General features: G+C 41.6%; 1 protein-coding gene across 4 annotated transcripts in view; it reads left to right on the top strand.

Moving 5' to 3' along the window:
- The window catches only part of LOC102298511 (cell migration inducing hyaluronidase 1), a 134,877-nt gene that overhangs the window by 80,843 nt on the left and 28,715 nt on the right, over nt 1-25,319 (top strand). For all 4 annotated transcript variants that reach the window (XM_005947796.2, XM_005947797.2, XM_042214328.1 and 1 more), the window contains exons 10-16: nt 196-343; nt 4,242-4,433; nt 11,308-11,477; nt 16,668-16,877; nt 18,432-18,637; nt 23,210-23,279; nt 23,767-23,895. In XM_005947796.2, coding sequence (XP_005947858.1) covers nt 196-343; nt 4,242-4,433; nt 11,308-11,477; nt 16,668-16,877; nt 18,432-18,637; nt 23,210-23,279; nt 23,767-23,895 — 1,125 coding nt within the window. The remainder of the gene's footprint in view (nt 1-195; nt 344-4,241; nt 4,434-11,307; nt 11,478-16,667; nt 16,878-18,431; nt 18,638-23,209; nt 23,280-23,766; nt 23,896-25,319) is intronic.

The following is a 25,319-nucleotide window of genomic DNA, read 5'->3' as shown; positions in this document are numbered from 1 at the left end:
AAAGAAAATGTCCTATTGCCAAGTCACCAGACATTTCTCTGTCTTTTTCTCTCAAGCTGTGAGCAAGCATGTTGCCCAACATTTTGAGACGGTCCTCTTGAGGACAGTTGACAGCTGGAATAAAACCAACAGTGTGTCGCAAAATGTAAAAATAGCACTTTTTATCCACGTGTCTCTCATGTTTCCACTGTCCAGGCTGAAACCCATGACGGCATTCCATCCAACCAGACGGGAGATGTGATCCACAAGAAACACAAGGACTATGGCTTTGTCTGTCTCAACAAAGACCAGACTCATGGCCTGTGTCACAACTACAGGGTCCGCTTCCTCTGTGGAAAACTAGGTATAACCATTTGACTGTGTATATTGTGTTTATACCTTTAAGCGTAGCACGAGTATATATTTTCCACTCGTAGACTTCTTCTCACAGTACACCATACCCCTGCATTTTTGCCCTGTTTCCCTTCCTTAAGAATGGCTTCTTGACAGCCACTGACATCATTTCTGACGAGGCTTTGATAAACTGATGGTCCAGACATAGCTCGCAGGTCCTGCATCAGGTCTTTTCTTATTTCTTAAGAACACGAATTTCAGGTATTGATCATCTGTAGGTAGTTTTCGGCCTGCTTTGTCTTTTGTTTTTCATTTTCCTTCATTTTAAGGATGCACTGCAGACCAGGCTGAGATATGCCACTTTTTGGGGTAATAGCTCTTTGGAATCACGTCGTTGGTATAGAAATACTTTATTCCTGCCAGACTACATTGCCTTTGCATCTTTTGTAGATTCAACAAAATAGATTTGAACAAACTATATATTTTTGTGACACACTTCTAGCTACAAAGATACAGTTTAAAATTGTTTATGTTCAAGAAACCAGTTTCAGGTGATTTAAGTTGTGTGACAGGACACATCATCATTCTGGAAGCAGCAATCAGAAGATGGGTATACTGTTGTTGTAAGGGGAGGGTGAGAAACAATACCCAGGTAGGCTTTGGCACTGATGATGGTCACTTGGTACTAAGGGGTCCAAAGTGTGCCAAGAAAATATTCCCTATACCATTACACCACCATCAGCTCTATGAATTTGTAATAAGCCTGCTTTCATGTGGATTATGCTAAGTTCAGAGCATGCCTTCTGAATATGGCAACAGAAATTTAAACTCACAATGTTATGTTGTTCAATTTTGCTACCCATGCAAGCTGTAGCCCCGGTTCCCCCTTTTTGTTTACAGGGGTAGCACCGAGTGCGGTCAGTAAAGAGAACATCAACATATTATGTTTAGAGCCCTTGTGCATACCTTGGTTGTAACAAGTGGTCATTTGAGCTAAAGTTCTGTTGCTAACAGCTCGAATCATTCTGGCCGTTCCGCTCAGACCTCTGCGATGTCTCATTTCACTAAAACAACTGTGGCTAACTGCATATTCTTATTGTTTTAGACCATTCTTTATCAACAAGTGAACTCGCTGTGCAGGAAAATCCCAGCAGATCAACAGATTCTGAAATACTCAGGCCAGCCCATCTGGCACCAACAAACAAGCCACATTTAAAGTCATCATCACCTTTCATCCCCAGTCTGATGGTCTATTTGAACTTCAACGGGGCTGCTGACCACGTCTACATGTCACATTGAGTTGCAGTCGTGTGATTGGCTCATCACATCTTTGTGTTAATGAGCAGCTGAATACAGTGGCAACTGAGTCTATATAGACATACAAAACTTGTTGTGCTTCAGAGAACATGTTCTGTGGGGGCGGGCTGCTATGACTGGAATGCATGGAGCTCCATCTGTGCAGAGATTTACAGTCCTTTGTCTGGACTTGTCCCTATATTTTTGTTATATAGAGATGGGCTTTCGAGTGTTGTCTTTTGTCAAGGTTGACAGTGGCTACAAGCACTCTATACACTCTGTGATTTACCCCGCAAACACGCTCCCACAACGCATTAAACTACAGTTGTAGGCTAGCTGTCATTCTACGAAAGCGTCTGCTTGGCTTTTCTCTGAGCTGAGGATGTGATCTCAGGAAAAGATTTGTTCTGGTTAATAAGTGCTTTCATAACTTTAAAGACTCAGTTGTTTCTCAGCTAAAAATCACAATATTAGAACCAGTCCATTTACCATTCACCCATTACAAGCAGGGAAGTGCAGGGCGGGAAAAGCTAACACAGAACGTCCAAAGTCTGCAGTTCAGAAAGTGTTTTAGTCCTCACAGACTCCTATTTCAAAATGCCCAAACTTACACCAGTGAAAGGCATGTTTACAGCCTGCTGCAAAAAGCATTTTTGACCTCCGTCACTTCTTCCATCATATCTGGTGTGCCAGTGGCGGCGTGTGGTTTGTGGCTCAGCTGCAGGGAAGGGGTGGAGCAGTATGTTCATGGGGGCAGTGCCAGAGGAGGCCGACTGGCACAGCTGTCAGCCATCACACCAACCACTCCTTCCCTGTTTAGGTAGCAGCCGGGTCCTGGTGGAGAGAGCTGTGCGGTGTGTGTGAAGAGGGCAGCGGAAAAGCTGCGTGTGAATCAAAACACTGTTCTCCCGAGTGCCGGGTCCTTCTTACCACAGCCTCACTTCCATCAACATTTTAAGTTATTTGACAAAAGATTACTGCTGAATTTACACTTTCTACCATCAGTTTGGCCTTGTCTGTAAAACCATATCATCAGCCTTCAGGGACATTTATAAGGTGTCTATACAGGGTCCATGTGTGACCATAAGTGTCAGAATCAGAAAGAGTTTTATTGCCAAATGTTGAGCAGGTTTACAACATTAGGAAATTGCTTCGGTACTTAGTGCGAAAAATACTGTTAAACAAACACTTAAATAAACATAAAATTTAATTTAAAAGTGCTAAGCAGATAGATATATACATGTTAGTGGTGGGAACAGTCATACGGTTAATGTTCATGAGTCCAACATGAGGGGAAGAAACTGTTCTTATGGCGAGAGGTTCTGGTGCGAATGGACCGGAGCCTCCTGCCTGAGGGGAGCAGGTCAAACAGACTGTGTCCAGGGTGAGAAGGGTCAGCTGAGATCCCAGCTGCACGCCGCAATGTCCTGGAGGTGTACAGGTCCTGCAGAGATGGGAGTCTGCAGCCAATCACCTTCTCAGCAGAGCGCACAACACGCTGCAGTCTCTAGTTAGTTTGTTCATCAGGAAATAGGCCCTGACTCTGTGTAGAGAGTAATTTGTTACTCTGCTCATGGCATTGTGTTACTCGTTGATGTCCCCTCAGATGTATTGTGAATTAATTGCCAGGTGACAATATAATGTGAAATCTTTAATTGGTTCTGATAACCAATCCCTTTCCTAACAGGAGCCCAGCTGTAGAGCTCCAGTGTGAGAACACTTCATTGTCAAAGTGTGAGGACAGGGAATGATGATTAACTTGGTCGTGGTAGAAGTATTTCTGAGGCATTTCAGAATTCAAGCAGTTACATAAGAGCCTCAGCTTCACCTTCACATATACAGTTTTTAGCAGTTAAAGGCGATGGGGTTTTGTCATCATCCTGCTGAGCGGGCAGAGGCGGTGTGGATGCCAAGGTTTGTGAATGCGATAACTCGAGAACGGAGCACCACAGGACTTTGAAACTGATACCACAGGTGTATCTGCGAGAAACCTCAGCTTAGTTCTAATCTCAGCGACTGTTCAGTGAGAGACCAAAAATCACCACTGAACAACACAGGAGATCATTCCTGCGCGTGGCCCCTGCACATCTCCTCCATCTAACACACTGTAAACACTGCAGTAGTTGCACCCTTTCTGCACACACGCTTTTCTACTCAGTAATATTCCCGTCAATACTATAATCCCCTCTGTCAGTCCTTGATATTTATTATTGAGTGATTTGTATATATTGTGTTATTTCTTAAATTTGTAGATCTGTACCATATTGTATTGCTAAATAGTCTGTTTCTGTTACTGCGTTGGAGCAACTGTAACCCACATGATTTCCTCAGGGATTTATAAAGTATGCTGATTCTGAAGGTCAGAGTTCAAGTTCTATGAAATTCTTTTGAATGCGGTAACTCCATAAGGAATCAATCTCAGTAACCTCGACCTCAAGGCTAGAGGTCAGAGGTCAAGTTGTCTGAAAGTTTTCTCTTTTTTCCTGATTGCTGTGATGATTGACAAACTTGGCTAACACAATTGTTGTGAGGACTATATTTATTGCATAACATTATGGGTGTGTCAGCGTTGCTGCATGTTTTCGCCTAACTCTTTCCATCTCACCCTGTAGTTCGTCCACAGGCCTCTGTTTCCATCGACACGATGTCAAACAGCAGCATCCTGGAGCTGGCTGACCACCCTGCGGGCTGGGGGCCTGGGGATCGGGTGGTGGTGGCCAGTACAGACTACTCAATGCACCAGGCTGAAGAGTTTACACTGTTGCCCTGTCCGACCTGCGCATCCAACCAGTTGAAGGTCAGAGGTAAGAGTGCAGCAGCTGACAGTGTGCTGCAGTTCTAGGCTGCAAGGACGGGAATTTATGCTGCTGGTAATTCTGCACCACAGTCAAATGTCAGCTTTCACTCAGAGTTGTGGCACATAGTGTCCTAGACAGGTCTTTGAAAAAGAGTTGTAGCTGTTACTAGTACTGTTCTTGCTTTCAGAATGTTTGAAGTAACCACAGTCCCACTGCCTTGAAACGAGTGAAACTAATTTAAAAATGTAAGCTGTCATTACCTCTGAAGAAACTGGAATGCCATTCTTTGATTGTATCCAGAGTCAGATTAGTTTAGTGGTGAACACTGAATATTTTTCAATGATTAACTAAAAGTGTATTAGAACAGACGCCTGTATTAATGGAGTATGTGTCCAAGGCGTTTTATGATTATACTGTTGCCCTCACAGAATCTAAAAAATCCTTCTAGAAGCATCTACATGAAATTTAATCTTAAGAGCTTGTAAGAAGGCAGCTGAACTTCTTTAAATTATCTGAAGATCTTTCACCTCTCATCCAAGAGACATTTTCAGTTCTAAAACCAAATGCTGAGAGTCCCAGGTATTTTAACTAGTGGGGCTTGTCCCTTAGTAAGTGGCCATTGACCCACTAAGATTAAGACTGAGACTCACACAAAAACAATTTAATCATTCAGATTTGATTGAATTAGACATAAAAACATTAACACATAACAAGACAGTTTAAAGACACTGACATAGAGTGCAAGGAAATTTGACCCAATGCTAAGTTACTGGGTAATATTCATCTGTCAGATATCCAGTATACACTATCTGGTTCACATGAAGTTATGTTTCCACTTTGTCTTTGGATATGAAGTCACAGATTCTTCCATGGTCACAGTCAGTGACCACTAAACCAACCATCAGTTCTCCCATTACATACTTTTAGACTGTTTCCAAGGAGGCGCAGTCTTGATGACCTGGGCAAATCATTCTTTAGCCATTGGCTCATATAATCCAAAACATCTCTCCAGAAAAGAAAAACTTTGGAAGACTCCTATAATGCATGCACATAGGTGCCTCTTTCTATCTTAAATTTGCAGCATTAAGCATCATTAATTAAACCCATTTTGTGTAATTTAGATGGGAAACCGCCTGGAAGTTGTACTTCGAACAATTCAGACATTCACCTGAAATGTCTGAATTCAGGAACTGTAATGTGTTAAAGGAGAATCCCTGGGCACTGATGCTGAGGTGCTCCTGATGTGTTTATCAGAGTGTGGATGCTCGATAGAAAGCACCTACGCTGAGAAAAATGTGTTTGTGTGAATGGCTGAAAGAGGTTTGTACCAAGTAAACATTCAACATTAGTCATAAACACACATCTTCTTTTTATTTGACAGAACTGATTCTACATTGAAAAATAAAACCAAGTGTGTTGCTAACTCTCCAAAGGTTGATTCTGTTCATCTGGACGTAGCGTTTTCAGATGAACAGAATCAACCTTTGGAGATTTACTTACCTGGATTGATTGAGAATGCATCAAGACAAGTGTGTTGCTAAGTTACTAAGTTCACTTTTATGGCACTAAAAGACTTAAAAAGCTGCCAAATGTACCACAAGGTGAAAAGTGAGAGCTGTAGCCACAAGAAAGAAGCTAAGCTAATGAAAAAAGGCTGAGCCCAGTGGAAACTTATCACTGAAGGATAAGGTGAGGGACCCTCAATCAATTTCTTGTAACTGCAAGGCAGTCTGGTCAGCTTTAACACACTGAGGCAGCTTCTTTCACACTTTAGATACACACACACTTTTGTGTCTGCTGTGTGCATTAATGCAGGTTTATCTCAAAGCAAAAGCAATCGGAGTGTGCAATGTGAACATTTTGAACATTTGAAGGTGTTTCTTTTGAAGTGACTTAGCACAACTGATTCAGGTGTGGTCTGAGAACAACATGGCATTATGGCAGGTGTGATCCTGTGGCATCATTTTATCAACTAATAATTATTGTTGGTGCTCTAATGTGTTTGCTTTACAATATAAAGCTTTTAGGAACCGTTGTTGTCACTTGTCACATTTAACTGGTGGCGCAACAACAGCACAAGCAAGAGTGACCCTCAGACCAGTTTGTACACTACACACCCTGAGCTGGCAACGAATGCTTTCAGACTGTCAAGTGCACAGCCAGTTTACTGTTCCCACTGAACCATAATTTAGCATAATTCATGTCACACCTAGTCATTAGGTAAGCTGCAGTCAGCATTCTGTTTCTATTTTTTCCTCCACTGGCCACAAAAACAAAATGAAAATGATAAGATGTGCACGAGTCTGTCCTGCACTATTGTTCTTCACTTGCAACAATAATGTTGACTTGCACATAAGATTCTTGCACTGTAGCTAAGTTACAGCTAGCTGGCTAATTTATCTCCATATTGACGATTATTGTAGAGGTAAGTTATTATCATGAAGTCATATTAGACTTTAGCATTTGGTAGCAGTAACACTAACAGTCAATCTAGGATTAGCCAACTAACTGTTACTGTTAAAATGTCTCGATACATGTAAGGAAATTAAGGAAATTCCAAAAAGCTAATTCTGTTCATCTGGACTTCTTCACAAAGTCACTCGGATGATGTAAATGTTAGGTATAACTCTATGTGGTTATATACTGTGAATCTTCTGATGGCCAGCCAAGTTACAAGATCATCATGCAGCGTATAGACAACGTAGCCAGCCTAGATACATTAGCTGGCCTGTGATCCATCAGGCTAACGTTAGCCAAAAGAAGTTTGCTTCACCAATTAAATGTCCTGTCTCGCTGATGCACATCACAATAGTTTTAACCTAATGCACAAATGTCCATTTGGTCACACAGGCTTCACTTTCTCTGATGCTCACTTACCTGCAAGCACAGATCAACTGTTTTTTACCCACAGCATGTAAAGACATTTTATTGAAGCACTGAAGTTGCTATTTATTGTTTAGTTTTTTTATTGTATGTATGACAATTGTGTATTTGCCACATTGTGAGGACTTGCCTCCCTTATAGAGGACAGTTCCATATTGCTTAAATCATTAAATCAAGACTTGCCAGAGTAAGGATAGTTCATCACTAGGGAACTAGAGCTAGAAAAAGATATCAGGAAATGAATGTAAGCCGAGTGAAAGGATGGTAACACATCCTCTGTGGGTATGTATGTATGTGTATTTCTAAATATGCAGTGTGATAGAGGCCAGGTGGAGACAGCCTATAGCAGTGTGTGGGAGTTGGTGGAAGGTGTTTGGTCTGACTCAGGGCCAAGGAAAAGTCTTAGCCTGTATCCTGGAGGACTGTATGTTCTTGACTGAGCCCATTCATGTTGGCACACACACACTTGGATACCATCACGCATACTGATATGAAAACATTCACTTCCAGACTATTTTTCTTTCTGTCTCGCTGCATTCACATGCTATAGCTCTTCAGGTCAGCTTTGTCAGCCCTCCTGTTTGTCCCTCGGAAAAGCCCCTGGTGCTTGCAGAAGCTAAAACTGGCATGGCATCTTCTTTCCTACCTGTCAATTCCTGACACTAATTCACACACCAAAAAGATAAGTTTGCATTTCAGTATTAACAGATTTATTTTCAAGTCTCCACTGAAGCTGCTGGAATTTCTTTTCTGCATGGCTGCATGAAAATATCAGACCTAGTAGCGCTCTCTTTTTTCCTTAGGTCTCTGACATCACTTGTTATTTTGCTAAGTGAAAGCCCTGCTTTTACCAGCCCGAGGCTTTTCCTCAGAGCTCTTGTCACTCTCAGCACGACTATAATCTGTTACATTAATTCCTGCTCACGTGCCACTTTGCAGCACTATTTTTGAACACACGCTGATAATCGAGTTTGTCCTCCACCCTTGAGGTTATACACAAACAGGAAGAGTGTTGTTTTTGTTGTCCCAGCAGAGAGCTGGGAGATAGATGAGAAAGAGAGCGAGACAGCCTGAGGCTATTTATCAGTATGACTTCAATCATCTGAACATTTGACAGTTCTAACAGGCATATTGGTTATGCCTCCTTGAGTCATGGTGGTTTGTGTGTCCCAGTGATCCCAGGAGATATGTTGTAGGGGGCTTTTGCCCCTGGTAGCTTCAGTTGAGTCCATGACCACACTATAGTGCCCAGGACAAGATTAACAGGGCCCCACCATGGAGCCAGTTCTGAGCTCACAGGCCTAAGTCTATGAGGTGCAGCCCTCTCATTGGCTCATCACCTGGAGGAGGTGTTGTAGGAGTCAGGTGCAGTGTGCAGTCAGAGGTCAAATCTACAACTTCCTCACAACTCATCGCTCTGGTGACGTAAGAGCCCCAGTTGGTGTCTGATGTTGAACGATACAAGTTAACCTTGTGCTCACTTCAGTGGATCTCTTGGACTCAAAAACCAGTCTCCTGGAGAAGGGCTGGACTTTTACCAGCATGGAATTGCCTCGGTGAGAGATGGGGCGATTGACCTGTACGCTGGGGTTTCTCCCAGTGGGGTAAGAGGCTTGTTTTCCTTCAGGGGAACAGTTCCTGACTGTCCTAACTGCAAACGATTAATTGTGAGTAGTCACTGAATGCTGCTGGCGGTGACCCCTATCAATCACCAGTCACTAGGCTAAAGTGTGCAAAGTGCTATCTGCGAGTCAACAGCGTCAAAGGGATCGCAAAGAAGTATACGGTACTGCTGCAGGTAACCAACTTAAAACAATGTATTGCTTTTTATTGAGCAAATACAAGTGAAACCTCTTTAGCGCATCCCTTTGTAATGCAGAAGAAATTGCAGCATTCAGTAACTCTTCTTTTGTTTGCATTGTAAAGAACAGGGATCTAAAACCTTTAAGTCTGGGCTGTTGATGCTTTAAATCAGAAGGAAAATGTTCTTTTGTACTTTTTAAGCTCTGGCTGCTCTGGTGGAGGGAGTAGGTGGAGAAAAGAGATTAAGCATGTGTGGGTGTATGATCCTCACTCTCTCAGATTTCACACTTGAATATTTCTTTGACAGTTTTTTCCTGGCTTGGCTTCAGTTTTTCTAATCAGCACGTTTGTGTTGTTGAGGATATGTATGTGGAGGAGGGCGGACGAGAACTGTTATCGTTTCTAAGAGCCGTCTTCCACTTACTCTGATCTTGTTGTCCTTTCTACTTCTCACTGCTTTTCATGGGATCATTTTTGCTTTTCCTTCACTGCTTTTTTACTGAGGTATAAATGGTCCTTCCAAGGCTTTATTTTAATTACAAAAAACATAATACTGTAGCTTGCCTATGAGGCCCAGTGTGACTGTAGGTGTGGGGGACGCTTTGGGTTTTTTGCTCGCTACAGAGTTTTAGAACGATTGTAGAATTCAGAAACACTTTGTTGTTGTTTTGTACCTGCTGTTGGTACCTTTGGAGCATTTTTCATGAAAGTATCTGACAAATAATATTACAGTGATTACATGTCAGAGCATAAATGGGCTTCCAAATAAATTTTGACTCAAAAACACCATCATGGTGGCATTGATCAAAAATGCCCCAAACTCATAGATGATGGCACAGTGACTGAGTCCATCTTGGATAAGCAGAATGGTCTCCTGCCTTTTCCCCCAAAGAATCAGTCAGCGTAGTGACTTGTGCTGGTATTCCCGAAGCCATAATCAGAGAATTTTCTTCTTGAATGTTGGGGAACTGGTCAAGGTGTAACCTGTCTTTTTGGGGCGATCGTGGCTCAAGAGTTGGCAGTTCATCTTGTAATCAGAAGGTTGCCGGTTCGAGCCCCGGCTCTGACAGTCTCGGTCGTTGTGTCCGTGGGCGAGACACTTCACCCGTTGCCTACTGGTGGTGGTCAGAGGGCCCAGCCTCGCCTCTGTCAGTGTATCTGTGGCTGCAATGTAGCTGCCATCACCAGTGTGTGTGAATGGGTGAATGACTGAATGTAGTGTAAAGCGCTATACGAATACAGGCCACTTAGCATTTTTAACCTTGTTGCTGAACAAAATTGAGAGAGAGGCCATCAAAGCAAACACCTGGGTTTGTGCCTGTGTGGTTGGAAGACTTAACTGTAAAAGGTCTTTTATTTTATCCTGCCTTTAACTTATAAGAACTACTGCAGCCACAGGATTAACTAATTGCTGTTTTTCTACATTCTAGTCTTTTTAAATGTTTTAACACTTTGTTGATGCTGTTATTGTTATTTTGAATTCCAAAAAAAACCACTGTGAACTTCAGGATGATTCTTATTTAATGCTTTCTTTCTTTCTTTTTCTTTCTTTCTTTCTTTCTTTCTTTCTTTCTTTCTTTCTTTCTTTCTTTCTTTCTTTCTTTCTTTCTTTCTTTCTTTCTTTCTTTCTTTCTTTTTTACATCTGTAGATATTATGATGCTATTGATTTCTTTTGGTGGCTTTGTAGGAAAAAACTGATACTGTAATGGATTGGAATTGCACTGGCTCTATCCCTTTTCCAACTCCCTGATTCTCCTGCATTAAATTGTTACATTTGATGTTTGCACAAATTGTTTTGTGCGTCTGTGTTATGGGATCTGCACTGGGCATCAAAAAGCGATGGGCAACGTCAGACTAAAAGAAAGGAAAATACCACATTGATGAAGTAGTTGCATTTCCACAGAAATAGGCCCTTAAACCTTGCAACTGCTCAAGGAGTAAAAGGGCACGCTGCCTTTTGGTTGCAGCAGGCTGAGGAAAGTCGTCCTCACTGGCCAACAAGGTTATCAGCAGGTGCAGCGTGGATGTTAATAAGTTCAGTCTGAGTGTGGGTAAGGCAGAGGTAAAGAAGTGCTCCTGTGGTTGACTCAGAGTTGAACTCGTCTTCTTTGTCTCTGACGCTGATGTGTTGTAGGTCAGTGTGTTTTCACACCAACGGTTCTTTTTTACTGTGCATGTTTTCTGTGTATGCAGGTAAAGCCAAGTTTATCCACATGGGAGAGGAGGTGGATGGGGTAGACATGAGGGCCGAGGTCGGCCTGCTGAGTCGTAATATCCTGCTTCGTGGTGAGATGGAGCCCAGCTGCTATGGCAATGAGGCCTGCAAGTTCTTCAACTTTGACACTTTCGGAGGACATTTGAAGGTAAACTCTTCTGTTAGCTGTCGTTTACAGAATAGGCAACACCGTGTGAACAGGCTTGAAAAGGAGGAAGAACGATCCCTTTAAAGAGAACCTGTCGTAGCCATTTATTCCCAGCTTCATACTTTAGTTCTTGGGCTATTCTATAGAATAGTGTTCTGCCATCTGCTTAATGATGATAATGATAATCCTTTTATAAGATTGTAAAAGCAGATATGCAGGGCTTCTGCCTCAGCTGTCTGAGGTGAAGTTAGGGATATGACCACATTTTACATCATATGGACCCAAGAGTAGAAAAAAAACCTGTTAAAAAGAAGTTTATGACCTGTGATTCAAGCAACAAAAAACGTTTTATTCCAGACCAATGACAGCTACTTTTCTCAGGAACTGCAGAGCTCCACAGAGTGGGAGTGATTACTGTACACATACACAGGAAAACGGTATAAAGCTGCCAAGCTTCGGTGCATTCTTGCTCGCGTGCTCTGCCAAAACTCCTCGTCCTGCGCCCTCATAGCTACTACACAGAGAAATTAGTAAATGCACTCCAGGTGTGCCACACCCTCAGCCATTCTGCCGTCCCATTCCCTCCTACAACCAATCCACAGGCGATACCCTGCCATCACATCCACCCACTGCCTAACTTAGGCCTGGGATCTATCCAGCCTGATCTACTCCTCGCCATAGGAAATCAGCCACCAGATTGCCAAACACTCTTTTACCGTGTATCATGCTTTAGCGAATTTCAGGTTCCCACTGGTGTAAAGAACTGGATGGTCAATCCCACGTATGTGTATCCCATGTATCCCGGTGCTTTGGGGTGTGAAGCAGATACTTCACATAGAGGGCAGCACCTGAGTGTGCCTGCCCACATCTGTTCCAAAGTCTTTGCCTTCTGTGCTGGCTGTGACCCGACGGTTCGCTGTTACTGAGGTACGTTGGAACCAGTGAAGCATGTTTGCCTCAGTAACCCCAGAGATGGAGTGATTAGTGCACACGCCCAGGCCAGTGCTTTACAGCTGCCCAGCTTTAAAGTGTTTCTGCTCAGCCATACTGTCCCACCTCTACCTCCACAAACCATACCAAACACCACAGCTGTGTGTTTGACCAGGACTCTAGCCAATCGCAGCATTTTTCATCATTTACTCTGGAACTTTATAAGGAAACCTGATTATTTAGTAACACAAACTTTAATAAAATACATTTTTTCATTGACGATAACAGATTTATTAGCTTTTGTCAACATTTGAAAAACTGTCAGATGGTTGGACAAGCCTTGGTCCCATCTGTAGATCCTACAGCTAGATGAACATAGGGTCCCAATTTGAATTTGAAAACATAAAAGACATTACTCAGACTGTATACCAACAAGTCCAGTACTCTTCCTCAGAGACACAGAGGAAGAATATTTGTCCTTTCATGCTCACAGATGGAATCGTGCTCCATAATTACTGACTTGCACACATTTGCTGGACACTGTATTGTGACACCTCGTGTGTCTTTATCCATCTGAGTACCTGGACCAGACTAAGTTGGATAACACTGAACGAATTTCAGGTTCCCTACTGCTCCTCCAAACTCTTACTTGGGGGAGGAGCTCCATCATACTGTTTTTGAGCCCTTTCTGTTCTCAGTACACATATGACTGTTGATCATCTCATAACAGCTTCATTACATTTAAAGAAAACACAGGACGGATCATCTAATGGAGATGAGTGTGCATACAGACAAGAGGTTATTTTATCTTCTATGTTCAGAGTCATAATAATCTGGCTCTGAACACCAACAATGTGGAGAGTCTCTTGTTTCAGGTTTCTGGGTACACACATCACAGAAGACCTCACATGGACACTGTGTCCCTCTAAAACAGTCTGCACTTCCTGTGCACCCTGAGTGGCTTAAAGCCTTCTGGTGTTTTTGTACTGCTGCACCATTCAAAGCATCCTCACTCATGACATGCTGACATGATATGGAAACAACTCTGCAGCAGATAAGAACACTGCAGAGTCATAAACCTTCACAAAAGATAAACAACACACAGCTGCCTGCCCTTGAAGACATGTGCATATTACACTGCCTGCAGAAAGTACACTGCATCCTAAAGGACTCGTCTCACCAGCTGTTTGAACATCTGCACTCAAGCAAATGTTACAGGTGCATCAGAGCATGCTCTGCGTAATTAAGAACCAGTCTTAATCCTAGATCCATCTTCCCAAGGGCAGAAGGTAGTGCAGGTCATCTATGAATTAGAAGGTTGGTGGTTCAATCCCCATCTGGTCCATTCTGCATGCCAAACATCCTTGGGCAAGACACTAACCCCAAGTTGCTCTCCGATGCATCCATGAATGTGTGTGAATGGTAGCTAGAAAGAGCTTAAGCATAGAAGAAGTGGCTGTAAAAAGGCATGTTGTATGAAGCACTGTGAAAAGCCTACAGAAGAATCAGTCTATTCACTAATGAGCTCTGCTCAGGAACCGCACAGCGATAATCAGTGATGATCATTTTCTACACAAGTGCAGGATCTGGTAATTGTCACTGTTTGTAACCTGCACTGTTTTTGAGCTCTTTTAAATGCGTCAAATAAATTGGGAGAAAAGTGAAAAGGACACAGCAGCAGCTCTTTTGGACGCTGACTTTTCAAAAGTCGTGCTCCTGCTCTGTCATTTTTTCTGCGTAGCCTTCACAGCCGACACTTTTTCTCTCTGCCAGAAATCACAACTAAATGCAGCTCGGTGGCACTCAAAGTATGTTTTTACACTAAAACTCTGGGTCATTAGAAATAGCAGCTCTGAATTGCACCCAGAGTGCTTTGCACATTATAGGTGTAATATGTATTATACATTTAAAATATTTTAAACAATAGAAATGTTGCTGCTTTGGTAGGAATGTGTGTTTAGAGCATATTAAAGGCAATAAGTTAAAAAGATCCTTTAAAAAACACATTTTTGAGCATCGTTGTTATACTGAAGCTAGTCTTTTGTTTCTTCTGACTTCCTGCACGTTAATGCACCACTACAGCAAATAATCCACATTAACATCTAAAATCTTAATTTAGTTTAAGGCTCATTAAGACTCTCGGGCCTCTGTATGTGTTCATCACTGAAACGTCCTTCTTTCTGTCAGCCTCGTGCACCCTATCATCAGAAAAAGGCAACAGAGACACTGATGCAGGAAGGAGAGGGGGGAGTGTGTGGTTGTCTTCCTGCTGCCTCAATACCTCCCTTTCCCCAGGGCAAGCTATCATATTCCATTATAAATTTCCATCACAGCCTCATGTCACATATTTCTCATGCATGGGTGTGTGTAGAGCATGAAATAGCATAACACACACATGAGCACACACACACAGAGGGTGAGAAACACTAAATGCCTCAGGACAAGTCCTGTCGTGTGAAAACCTCCCATCTCCAGAATTATTAGCTGGTCGCAAGCTGAATGTCGCTGACTGTGATCCGGGTGATATTTCTTTCATTTTTTAGCCTTTTCACAAACACTATGATGTAATGAAAACCAGTGTGACTGCAAGAAGTGTTGGTTCTCAGGATTCTCTGGGTTTTTTGGGACATAGCTGCTTGGCGTCACAGAGTCTCCTGGCATCTGCCATCCTGCTTCGTTCTCCACATCAACCCATACCTGTCTGTAACTTCGTCTTTTATTTGTCCAAATTTCAGTGTTTTCATTATTTTAACGTCCTGTTCTGTTCCTCTCTCGTAGTAGTATTGTTGCTGCTTTAATAGCAAGTTATGTCATTGATCATATAACTCCTTTAAAAATACTTCAGTGAAGTGGAAACAAATGTGGTGACTCGAATTAGCAGAGGTGAGGCCTAGCAGACACTGATGTCAACCTGCCAAATTTCAGGACTTATCAGGATCCAAAAGTGTGACTAATTAATACAAACATGTTACCTGGAAGAAAACGATGCATGGTGTCGACTTGTGGTTTGTTTGTTTGTGTTTTGTTATCTACCAGGCTGTGAAGATGCTTGCAGACATGCGTATTTCAACGCGGGAGTCGGGGATTTGTCTTGTTCCAGTTTTGTTACATTGATTTAAAGTTTTCACTGAACAATGGCTGTTGTAATAGTGATTACAAGTGTTGGGGTCATTACTCAGGAAGAGTCACGTATTACACATCACTCGTTACTTTTAAAAGTAATTCAGTATCTCCCACTTTACCGTCTCACTCTTGTCCTTCTCTGCACTTGAAAAAAAGTCATGTCTATACCCGCTACTCAAAATCTGCATCTCTGTACCACTTTCTACCTCCCACACATGCACGGAAATCAGCTGATTGTAGCCGTGCTCACTTAGTGAGCTTAGTGTGTGACGAGGACTCTCCATCAGAGGTCTCAAACTAAAATGAGCTGTGGGCCCCTGCTGCCACTGTCATCTCATGTGAGAGCCACTGTAGTGTTCAAGTAATGCAAAAAACTAACATGAAAACACTGAGAAATATTTCCTAAAATGTAGCATTTTGTTTGTTTTTTTAAATTTCAAATATTGTATAACAAGACAAAACCGCAAACGTGAACATTTTTTCCCTCACTCTTAACTGAAGCCTTACATTGAACTACCACATAAACACATCGGTCCTCTCTTTGTGGCCAGACACGTGGCAGCACTTCTGCTATCGTTTTGTTTGTATTTAACAAAATGAAAATGAAGACCTAAGTGTTCACTTTAGTTTTTGACTCGCTCACTGAACTCAGCCTCAACATGTTTGTGCGCTCTGCTCATATCGCCGTCATGCTAAATCATTTTTTGCTTTTTAAAGAACTTATCCTAACATTACACTCAACAACAAACAACAAAAAAGTCACTTCAAGGGACAAATTGCACTATATTTCTCAACATTAATATGTTAATGCAAGTGGCCCCTGGGCCGCAAGTTTAAGAGCCCTGATTCACATGAACAAACTGAAGTCCCATTATTGCGTTAATCAACAATGTCATGTGATCACAGTAAAAAAGTACAAAGAAATAAATTACACCCAACACTGGCAGCTACGTCCATCTTTTATTTACAGTCTATGTGCAAAACAAAGAAATTGAACATTAGAATAAAAAAACATAAAATAATGATTTAAAAATCTAAATCTGACACTAGTGTTGCTAGTCCTGCTTTTCATGTACTTTTGTTTTTTTGCTTGTAACTGGAGCTCTCTGACTGAAATGTGTCCACTGTCATCACCAGGTGGAGCATGGTTTTAGGGCAGTCCACATATCTGGGATGGAGCTGCAGCACATGGGCCAGCAGACCATGGGACACTATCCTGTCCATTTTCACATGAATGGAGATGTGGATGAGAGGGGAGGCTATGACCCTCCAACGTCTGTCAGCGATTTATCCATTCACCACTCTTTCTCCCGCTGCGTCACTATCCACGGCTCCAATGGACTGATGGTCAGTTAGGAAGTTGTATAATTTATTTCTGTATTTTTTGTATGTATTAATGCATATATAAGAACGCATACATAAAAATGTGTAATTTATTGTTAAGAGTCATTATTGCAGCTCTTAACCTTCACTGGCTCAGAAGCAACCTGGTAATGTTAGGGAGAGTGTTTTTGTATTCGTATAGCGCCGTACTTATTGGTGTTGGTGACTCTTACTAAGGCAGATACGATGACCTCATTTAAAGGGTTTTATATTCTTTTTAGTCTCCAGTAATGTCTCATAAAATCATTATTATAGTGACAGGTATATAATTTTAAATCTCTTAAAGAAACAGTTTGTATGAAGATGTATATGAAATATACATCTACAAATATATGAAATGTATGAATTAAAACGCAGGAGATTGGGCACTGTGTGACATGGATAATAGGGGGATTCAAGCTATTAAAGACAAGTGCACGACTGTTGCTTCTTTGGTCATCATATTCCAAGATTCCCTGCTGTCGCTTGTGTAGCATTAGTGCTACTCTGTCCTGCACTGGCTGCCCATGCGTGTTTCTGTCTGGCTACATTTGTTCAGCCTTTCACAGACTTTAAACTGATGTATCCTAAATTTGGCTGAAAAGGGAAAGCGAATAACAAGCACAAATTCAACCTAACTTCATCCACTTATCAGTTTGCATTTATCCGCTAAACCGGAGCTTCCCAAAGTGTGGGGCCCGCCCCACTAGGGGGCCGCAGAGCCATTGCAGGGGGGGCTCGGTATAAAAAGGGGGGAAAAAAATAAAAGAACGCTTGGACACTGCTAGCATCATGGACAGGTTTTTTGACGAGGCGCCCGCCCAAACGCAAAGCAGGAGATGAAGCGTCGCTGAATATGTTTCCAAACCAACTTCATTCTAAGACAAAGACTAGAAAATCTGGTGAAGCAAATCTGCCCTTTGGCTTCAGCTGCACAGGTGCTGAGGTAGGTCTCCCTGCAGGGTTGGTTTTCCCTGCATCGGGAGCAGCGCTGCTGTTTAAATCACGGACAAACAGGATCCCACATTCTTGATTTTTAGTTCACAAACACTTCTCATAATGACTAACTACTCCTGACATGTTGGAGATGTGAGCTCTTTATACAGTAAAGTTACAGTGAGATACAAATAACATCAGGCAGGCAATGTTGAACATTATTACACCGTGACGCCTCTGCCTTTGTAAGTGGAGGGACAGCAACTGCGTGTAAAACCTGCAGACAGTCAGATTAACAGTATTTTGTCATCATTCTGCAACTCATCTCACGTAAACATGAAAAAGTTTGGGAACCACTGCACTAAACCATTTTTGTTGACTAGAATTCAAAGCTGAAGTTGGGTTAAATTTGGTGCAAGAATTTGCTTCCTAAGCCACAAAAGAAACGCATTTGATAAATAATGGAGCTTCTGATGAGCAATTACACTTTAGAAAGTTCACACTTTTGTTATAAACATTTTTTTCTACAGTTAGATTTGAAATGGACCCCATGCACTATGGTGACCTACTCTACAATCAGTAATGTACTGTGTTGCCTCCCAGGTAAAGGATGTGGTGGGATATGACACACTAGGCCACTGTTTCTTCACGGAGGATGGTCCAGAAGAAAGGAATACATTTGAGCACTGTTTGGGTCTGATGGTTCGAGCAGGGACCCTGCTGCCTTCAGACAGAGATAGCAAAATGTGTCGTGACATCACTGATGGAGCATATCCAGGATACGTGCCCAATCCACGTCAAGATTGCAGGTACACAAAGAAAGTTTGATTGCACATAAACGACATGTTTTAAATAGATTTTTTAGACTCTCTTGTTTAGTTGTAACTGTCTACTTACAGTGCCTACACTGTCTTCTTTTTTTAAAAGGTCATTGTTCATGACACCTGTTCTAAAAAGAAGTTTCAGTATTTAGTTTTTTAACAAGTGTGCCACCATCTTGTGATGTAATTCATTTGGTTGGTTGGTTGGTTGCAGTTACTAGCTGCATCTTGTGTTGGCTGAGTAACGACTGAACCAACTGAAACTAAAACTGAAGAGCAGTCCAAGGGGCTCATTGTTAGATGTGACGTGTTTGTACAAAAACGAGGACAGATGCTCCACTGCTGCACTGGAGAATCCAGAATCACTTATTTTGTAAAGCACTTTAGATGTGATACCACATTTACAGGTAACAACTGTGCTGGTGCCACAGTGCTGAGCTGGTTTGTGTGTGTCAAACAATGATGCATAAACCTCCAGAGATGATAAATATTAAGTAGCAGCTATCCATCCATCCATTATTAGGTATTTTAGTAAAATTATGACCAGATGTTGGACTATAAAAATGCAAGCAGCATGTCTTCACATCACTTCATTTCCATTATGAACAAAACAGAGACATTACGGTTTTTGAATGTAGACTCTGTTCATCATCAATTCAACGCAATTGTATTTATACAGTGCCAAATCACAACAAGGTGCTTTATATTGTAAGGTAGACCCACTCAGAATACATAGCAGTTTAGTCCAGGTCACATGACTTTCTATCTCACCACACTGTCTCTGCATGACGGGGATGAAAACAGTTACTTAAAACAGTCATTTAGGGCTCAAGTGCTTTCACTGTTTTTGAGCATGTGTGTTTTTATGTGCATGAGTGTGAGTATGCATCGGGCAAAATCATTCATCCAAATCATGCCCTTCAGATTAAACAGTAAGACATGGCACTTGGTTATATAAGCATCAGTGAAGATGCTTCAAGCTTCCTTTTTTGGTTTTTTGATTTTTTAATTCCCAGCAGACCTGTTTTAGCATCAACACACATGAGTGAATGAAAAGCAATTACATTTTTCTACTAAGGTGTTTATTTCTACCTCTACATTGTATGGATATATTTCAGTGTTCTACTGCTGACTCCCACACAGTGACTATTTTTATTTGCTTAGTTTTGATACGAGACCTTCATCAGTTAATAGTTAAGGATAAAACAGGCAGCAACCTTAACACGGTGCAAATGCTGAATTTCAAGAAATTCAAGAAAGTAACAACACAAAAAAATGATCTGAGTTATTAGATATACGTCGAGTCTTGCATGTGTCTTTTGCCTTTCTGTCTTATCTTGTCATCTTCTGTTGATATTCATATTTAACAGTCCTGCCATGTAAATACTGAGATGCTTTGACGTGGCTTTAAAGAGGCCATTCATGCTGAAAAACCCTTTCAGTTGGAGCAATTCTGCATATAAGTGAAGTGAAAGACTCATTGCCAGTTATTGAAACTGCCTGATTATTTCAACGATAACGATGGCACAATAAGTTATTAGGTTGAGGGAATAATTGGTTTTTATAGAGGGGTAGGTTTGGATTTTTCCCTTTGTTACGTCGCTATTTAAAAATTGCATTTTGTTTATACTTCAGTTATTTGATGTATGATTAATGGGTAAATTATTTTAAAAAACAACTTGTGTATATATTGCATATAAAACTTAACAAAACATTCTTTGCAAGTAGTAAGATATTGTTCAACAATGCACTGACAGGCAGTGAGTCACTTACAGTCTTGACAGAGGTGAGTTGAAATCCACTTCCCTCTTTGAAGTAAGAGTGTGGCCAAAAATGAAACCCCGAACTGAAAGCTTAATTCTACAATAAAAAGATAAACATATATTATAGTGGGGCTATTAGACAGAAACAGGAGTGTGCAAGCTGATGAATAAGCTACTATTGTGTGATGACTCAGTCACTGGGTAACAGCCAGTGTTGTGGGCTTTCAGATGGTTCCAGTGGATATCCATAGAGCTGACACGACTGAATAGTAAAGCCACTATTGCATGTTAGTAACTTTTGTCCGTTCTCACATGTAGTGTTTCCTCATTTTATGGTCATGGTCTTTCTATGCTTCACTTTTTCTCCTGCAGATATATTTACTCTTTCCTTTTGTTTAGAATAGCTTCAACATAGAGTTTGAAGAAAAGTAGCTCCACTAATGTTTGTGGATAAGGCTGAAATTCACACTCATTGAGAAAGTGGTTACTTTGCACCAAGTCAGGAACATGATGACATGCTAGAAAGTTGGTTTGGTGTCCTGTTAAAGTAACTTTAGGTCTGCCTGAGCCAATAGAGTGCTCCACTAAATGCACACTTTAATATCTCATTCATTTGTTTACTACTATTTTCAGCGTGACTGAGGTGACTTTCTTCTTAACTCTGCTCTATGGTAAAATAAGCACCAGCACTAGTGGGAAGTGATAATGTTTTTCAGTAATTTGGTGATGTTATTAATGCACTGTCAATGTGTGTTATTAATTATAACCATAATAATTTGAAAAAAATCCCAGTTTTGCCATTAAACCTGGACATGATTTCCCTTGATAGAAGCTAACGTGGTTGAAGAATATAGTTTGCGCTCCCTTGAATCATGTTACCATGCCTACAGTAAAAGTGTTTTGGGTTTTTTGCAGACTTCTTATGTAAATGATTCTTTTGCATTGCACTGTTGTTGTATTCATCCTTTTAAGATTTTAAGACTAACTACAAATTCCCATAATAGAGCTGTGCAAGTCACATCATTGTCACACAATTGAGCATGGTGACTTTTAGCTCAGCTCTCAGACCTTCCTCCCTCCCATCACTTGTGACAGAAATCACATCAAGCAGGCTGGAGGGGGGCTAAGCCTTGATTGGGACTGGTTGAGACGTTGATTACATTGAGCTAATATCGTTCTCACCTCAATTGAGCTGCAGCAGGGGGTAATGAGTTGACAAGCGTAAATCATTGTTAAGGCTGCATAATGGAGAGGAGATGTTAACAGATAGGTCAAGTTGAGAACTGTGAAAGAAAGCAAACACACTCTGTTCTTCTGCAAAAGGCAAAAGCAGAGGTGGAGGTCTGTGATCAGTACAATTTGTACACCATGAAACTTGGTGGAAAGGTAGAGCACGGATAATGAACTACTGGACAAAAGGAGAACCCTGTAAATGTAATGTATGTTTAATGCATCTATTATTCCTCCTTCACCTACTTCATGCTGATGCTGTTCTGGAGCCATTTCCATCTTATGAGAGTTGTGGGTTCGAATCCCAACTGGGGCATCTGCATCCAGTAAGGGTCCCTAGGACCCACCATACTAACAATGAGCGAGAGAAATAGAGGACAGGAGAATAAATCAGCTGTTCTCGACAGAACCATCCAAGGTCTACTCTTAGTGGAACAGCACCACCAAGGCTAGGCTAACTCCATCTCAAGCCTACAACAGGAAGAGCATATGGCAGAAGGATGCAACACATAACGCCAATGCTCAGTGGCTGGTGGACCTTAGAGCAGACCACTGAAATGTCCCTGAACAGGAATTAGTATGAATACCATAGGAGCAAAACACCAGCTACTGGTAGACAGAACAGTCATCTAAGACTGTAAGACCAGGCCCACCAGACTGTGCACTGTCTGGACTCATAACTTGCCCCACACCTAGATCCTGGAATGCCTAGAACTATACAAGATCAACAGGACCCTGAGAGCCTTCTTCAGGAACTCAGTGTGCATAGGGCAGACAACACTAGAGGCCAACTTCAAGCCCATAGCACAAGTCACCATCAAATGCGGGATCTACCAAGGAAGTCCTCTGCCCCCACTACTATTATGCATAGGCCTGAACCCCCTCAGTGAGATCACTGACAAGACTGGCTGCAGATACTGACTACAGAATGGAGCACTAATGAAGCACATGTATGATATCAAGTTGTATGTCAGGCATGAACGATACATCGATTCACGGATCCACACCACCAGGATCTACAGCAAGGACATCGGAATGTTGTTCAGATCGAAGAAGTGTAGTCAGATGGTAACAAAGGGAAGGAGGGTAGTACAGAATTGAGCACATCCAACTACCAGAAGGCAACATTGCAGACATCGAGCACAGCTAGAAGTACCTAGGGATCCCACAGGCAAATGGGAACCCCAACCACTCCACCATTTGACCTTCGATCTGAAGAAGCTTCTCGGATGAGAGGTGAAACGTCTTCAAGCAACTTAAAGAAGTCCAGACGCTTTTCTTTCCAAGTTCATTAGAAAATGTGTACTGTAGTGACATTTGGACAGTTTCCCTCATTTTGGGAACAGAACATACGTCCTTACTCGTGTAGAGTTTCCTTCTTGTTCTAGCACCCTGCAGGACTGATTTCAGATCCAGACATAGACGTAAATTATGTCCATTTTTGCACATACAGCACTCTGACAATTTAGAAGCTATTTTCTCTCCTTCTTCTCCTCTGCATTACTGATTTAAACTATTTATGTGAAATCCAACATTTTTTTTCTTTTACAACAATCTTCTTCTATAGTGCAACTTCCACATTCTGGATTGCCAACCCTAATAACAACCTCATCAACTGTGCGGCTGCAGGCTCGGAGGTGAGTTGTCACTTTCTCATCTCTCAACCCTTCCCCACCCCTCCTATATCCCCTGTTTCTCCAGGTGGAGCTCTTTCTCATTACCACATTGCCAGGTCAGATTAATGGCTGTATACTTCTATCACCGTCTGGAACAAGCAGACAACAGACGCCCTGCCATACTTTCACTATGATAGAGTGCCAATTATGATCTTACTTTGAGGATTTCACCAGGATCCATTGGGAGGAAGTGTCAATTATCCTCACCAGTATAAGAACTTTTCTCATTTACACACTTGTAAAGAACAATAGCAAAACAGAGGCTGACATGCAAAGTGCAAAACTGATTCTGTGGTTATGTTTATGTATAGGAGTCTGCACATGTTTGTGTATGAACAGAAATACAGATAGTTTTTGTTTTACAGATAAAGTAGTTACTGTAAACTAAAACATTTTATCCTAACAGCTCTGTTTGTAACTACATGTCTATTTGTGTGTAAACCCTCAGGAAACAGGCTTCTGGTTCATTTTCCACCATAATGCGACAGGCCCCTCAAATGGGTCATACTCCCCTGGATATACAGAGCACACACCTATGGGCCAGTTCACCAACAACAGAGCCCATTCCAACTTCAGGGTGAGTCTGAGGATGAACTGCTGTGGGGAGATAAAGAAAGCTGTGATAGGGAATTTGACTAAAAAATGAATAAAAAGTTGGAATTTGTCTCTACTTGTTCAACACATTAAGTAATCAGTTATTTACTGTTGGAAAGAGCAAGCAGGAAGTGAGCTAACGAAAAGAAGTTCAGTCTTCTGCTTGGAGATAAGGTTGAAGTTACTGGGTACTGGCAAAGTCTTTTCTTTCCATGACCATGTAAACTGTGCCTCTATCACAACAACTTCCACAAATCTGGGAAAGGATAAAATCTATAAAAGGATTCTTAAAGACGTAAGTGTTCATCAGTCTACAATAAGATTATAACCAATATTAAAAAAGGGGAAAGTAGAAACCAACTCTGTGTCACGGCTGGGGCAGCAGTCGTGTGGTGTTGTGAAGGAGGACCAAAGTATCAGACAACGGCGGTGATGCGAGTGAGTTTATTTACAGTGAGTGACAATGAACAGAAGTGAGGACAAAATTAAGCGATAACCTAAACTGAGGAAAACTAGAGAACAAACCTGAAATCATACAAACACAGGAAAACGGCACGGAGAATGTCGGGAAAAGAGACACGGAAATACACAGAGTTACACAGACAGACCGACACCAACTATATACGCACACACAAGGTAATCAGGTAATGACACACAGGAGGGAAGCACAGCTGATCCTAATTCACAAGACGACAGGAAGACACAAGCTGACACAGCGATAACAGACACAGACCTTTAAAGACAAAGTCAGGGACACGAACAAAGCACCAGGAGAACGACACAGGAAATAAACCCAGAACTGGAAACCCTGAGAATGAAACCTACATACTAATAAAGATAACCATGAAGAAATTAAACATCAGATGAGCTAATAATAATAAACATAATGCCAAACACAAAACACTGGGTCAGCGACCCAGCACCATGACACTGATTTCAGGTGATCTGATTGCTTGGATGATTATTTTATTTACTCCCACTATTATGTACTTAAATGGCTCACTTCACAATCCAAATACACAGTTTTGCAAAACCTATGGCCTCACCCATCCAGATAATTGAAATGAGGTGTTCTTCATTTGACTCATTTGGTGTTTGATTATCAAAGCAGAGCCAATAGCTCTCATTGGTTTCGCAATGACAATCAATAGAGAATTAAACGAATAAGCGATATCGATAATGGAATCAATTCCCATCCCTTATCATACAAAACCCTGTCCCCCCAAAATTTGTAGCAACATGGATTTTGTTTTTGCCCGACAAGTATACTGAAAGTTCAATCTAGCAAACAACACATCAGCTTTTTGTTACACCTCTCTCAGTAATTTACACTAAGTGTGAAAACACTGTTGTTCATTCGTTTGTTCCGAATTGTTCAGGGTAGCTAATTATGGTCAAACATACAGC

Source organism: Haplochromis burtoni, unplaced genomic scaffold (genome assembly GCF_018398535.1).
Source record: "Haplochromis burtoni strain Fernald_Lab_line unplaced genomic scaffold, NCSU_Asbu1 Contig_549, whole genome shotgun sequence".
Taxonomy (NCBI): domain Eukaryota; kingdom Metazoa; phylum Chordata; class Actinopteri; order Cichliformes; family Cichlidae; genus Haplochromis; species Haplochromis burtoni.
Note: the sequence above shows the minus strand (reverse complement) of the source record. Positions and strands in the feature narration are given on the sequence as shown.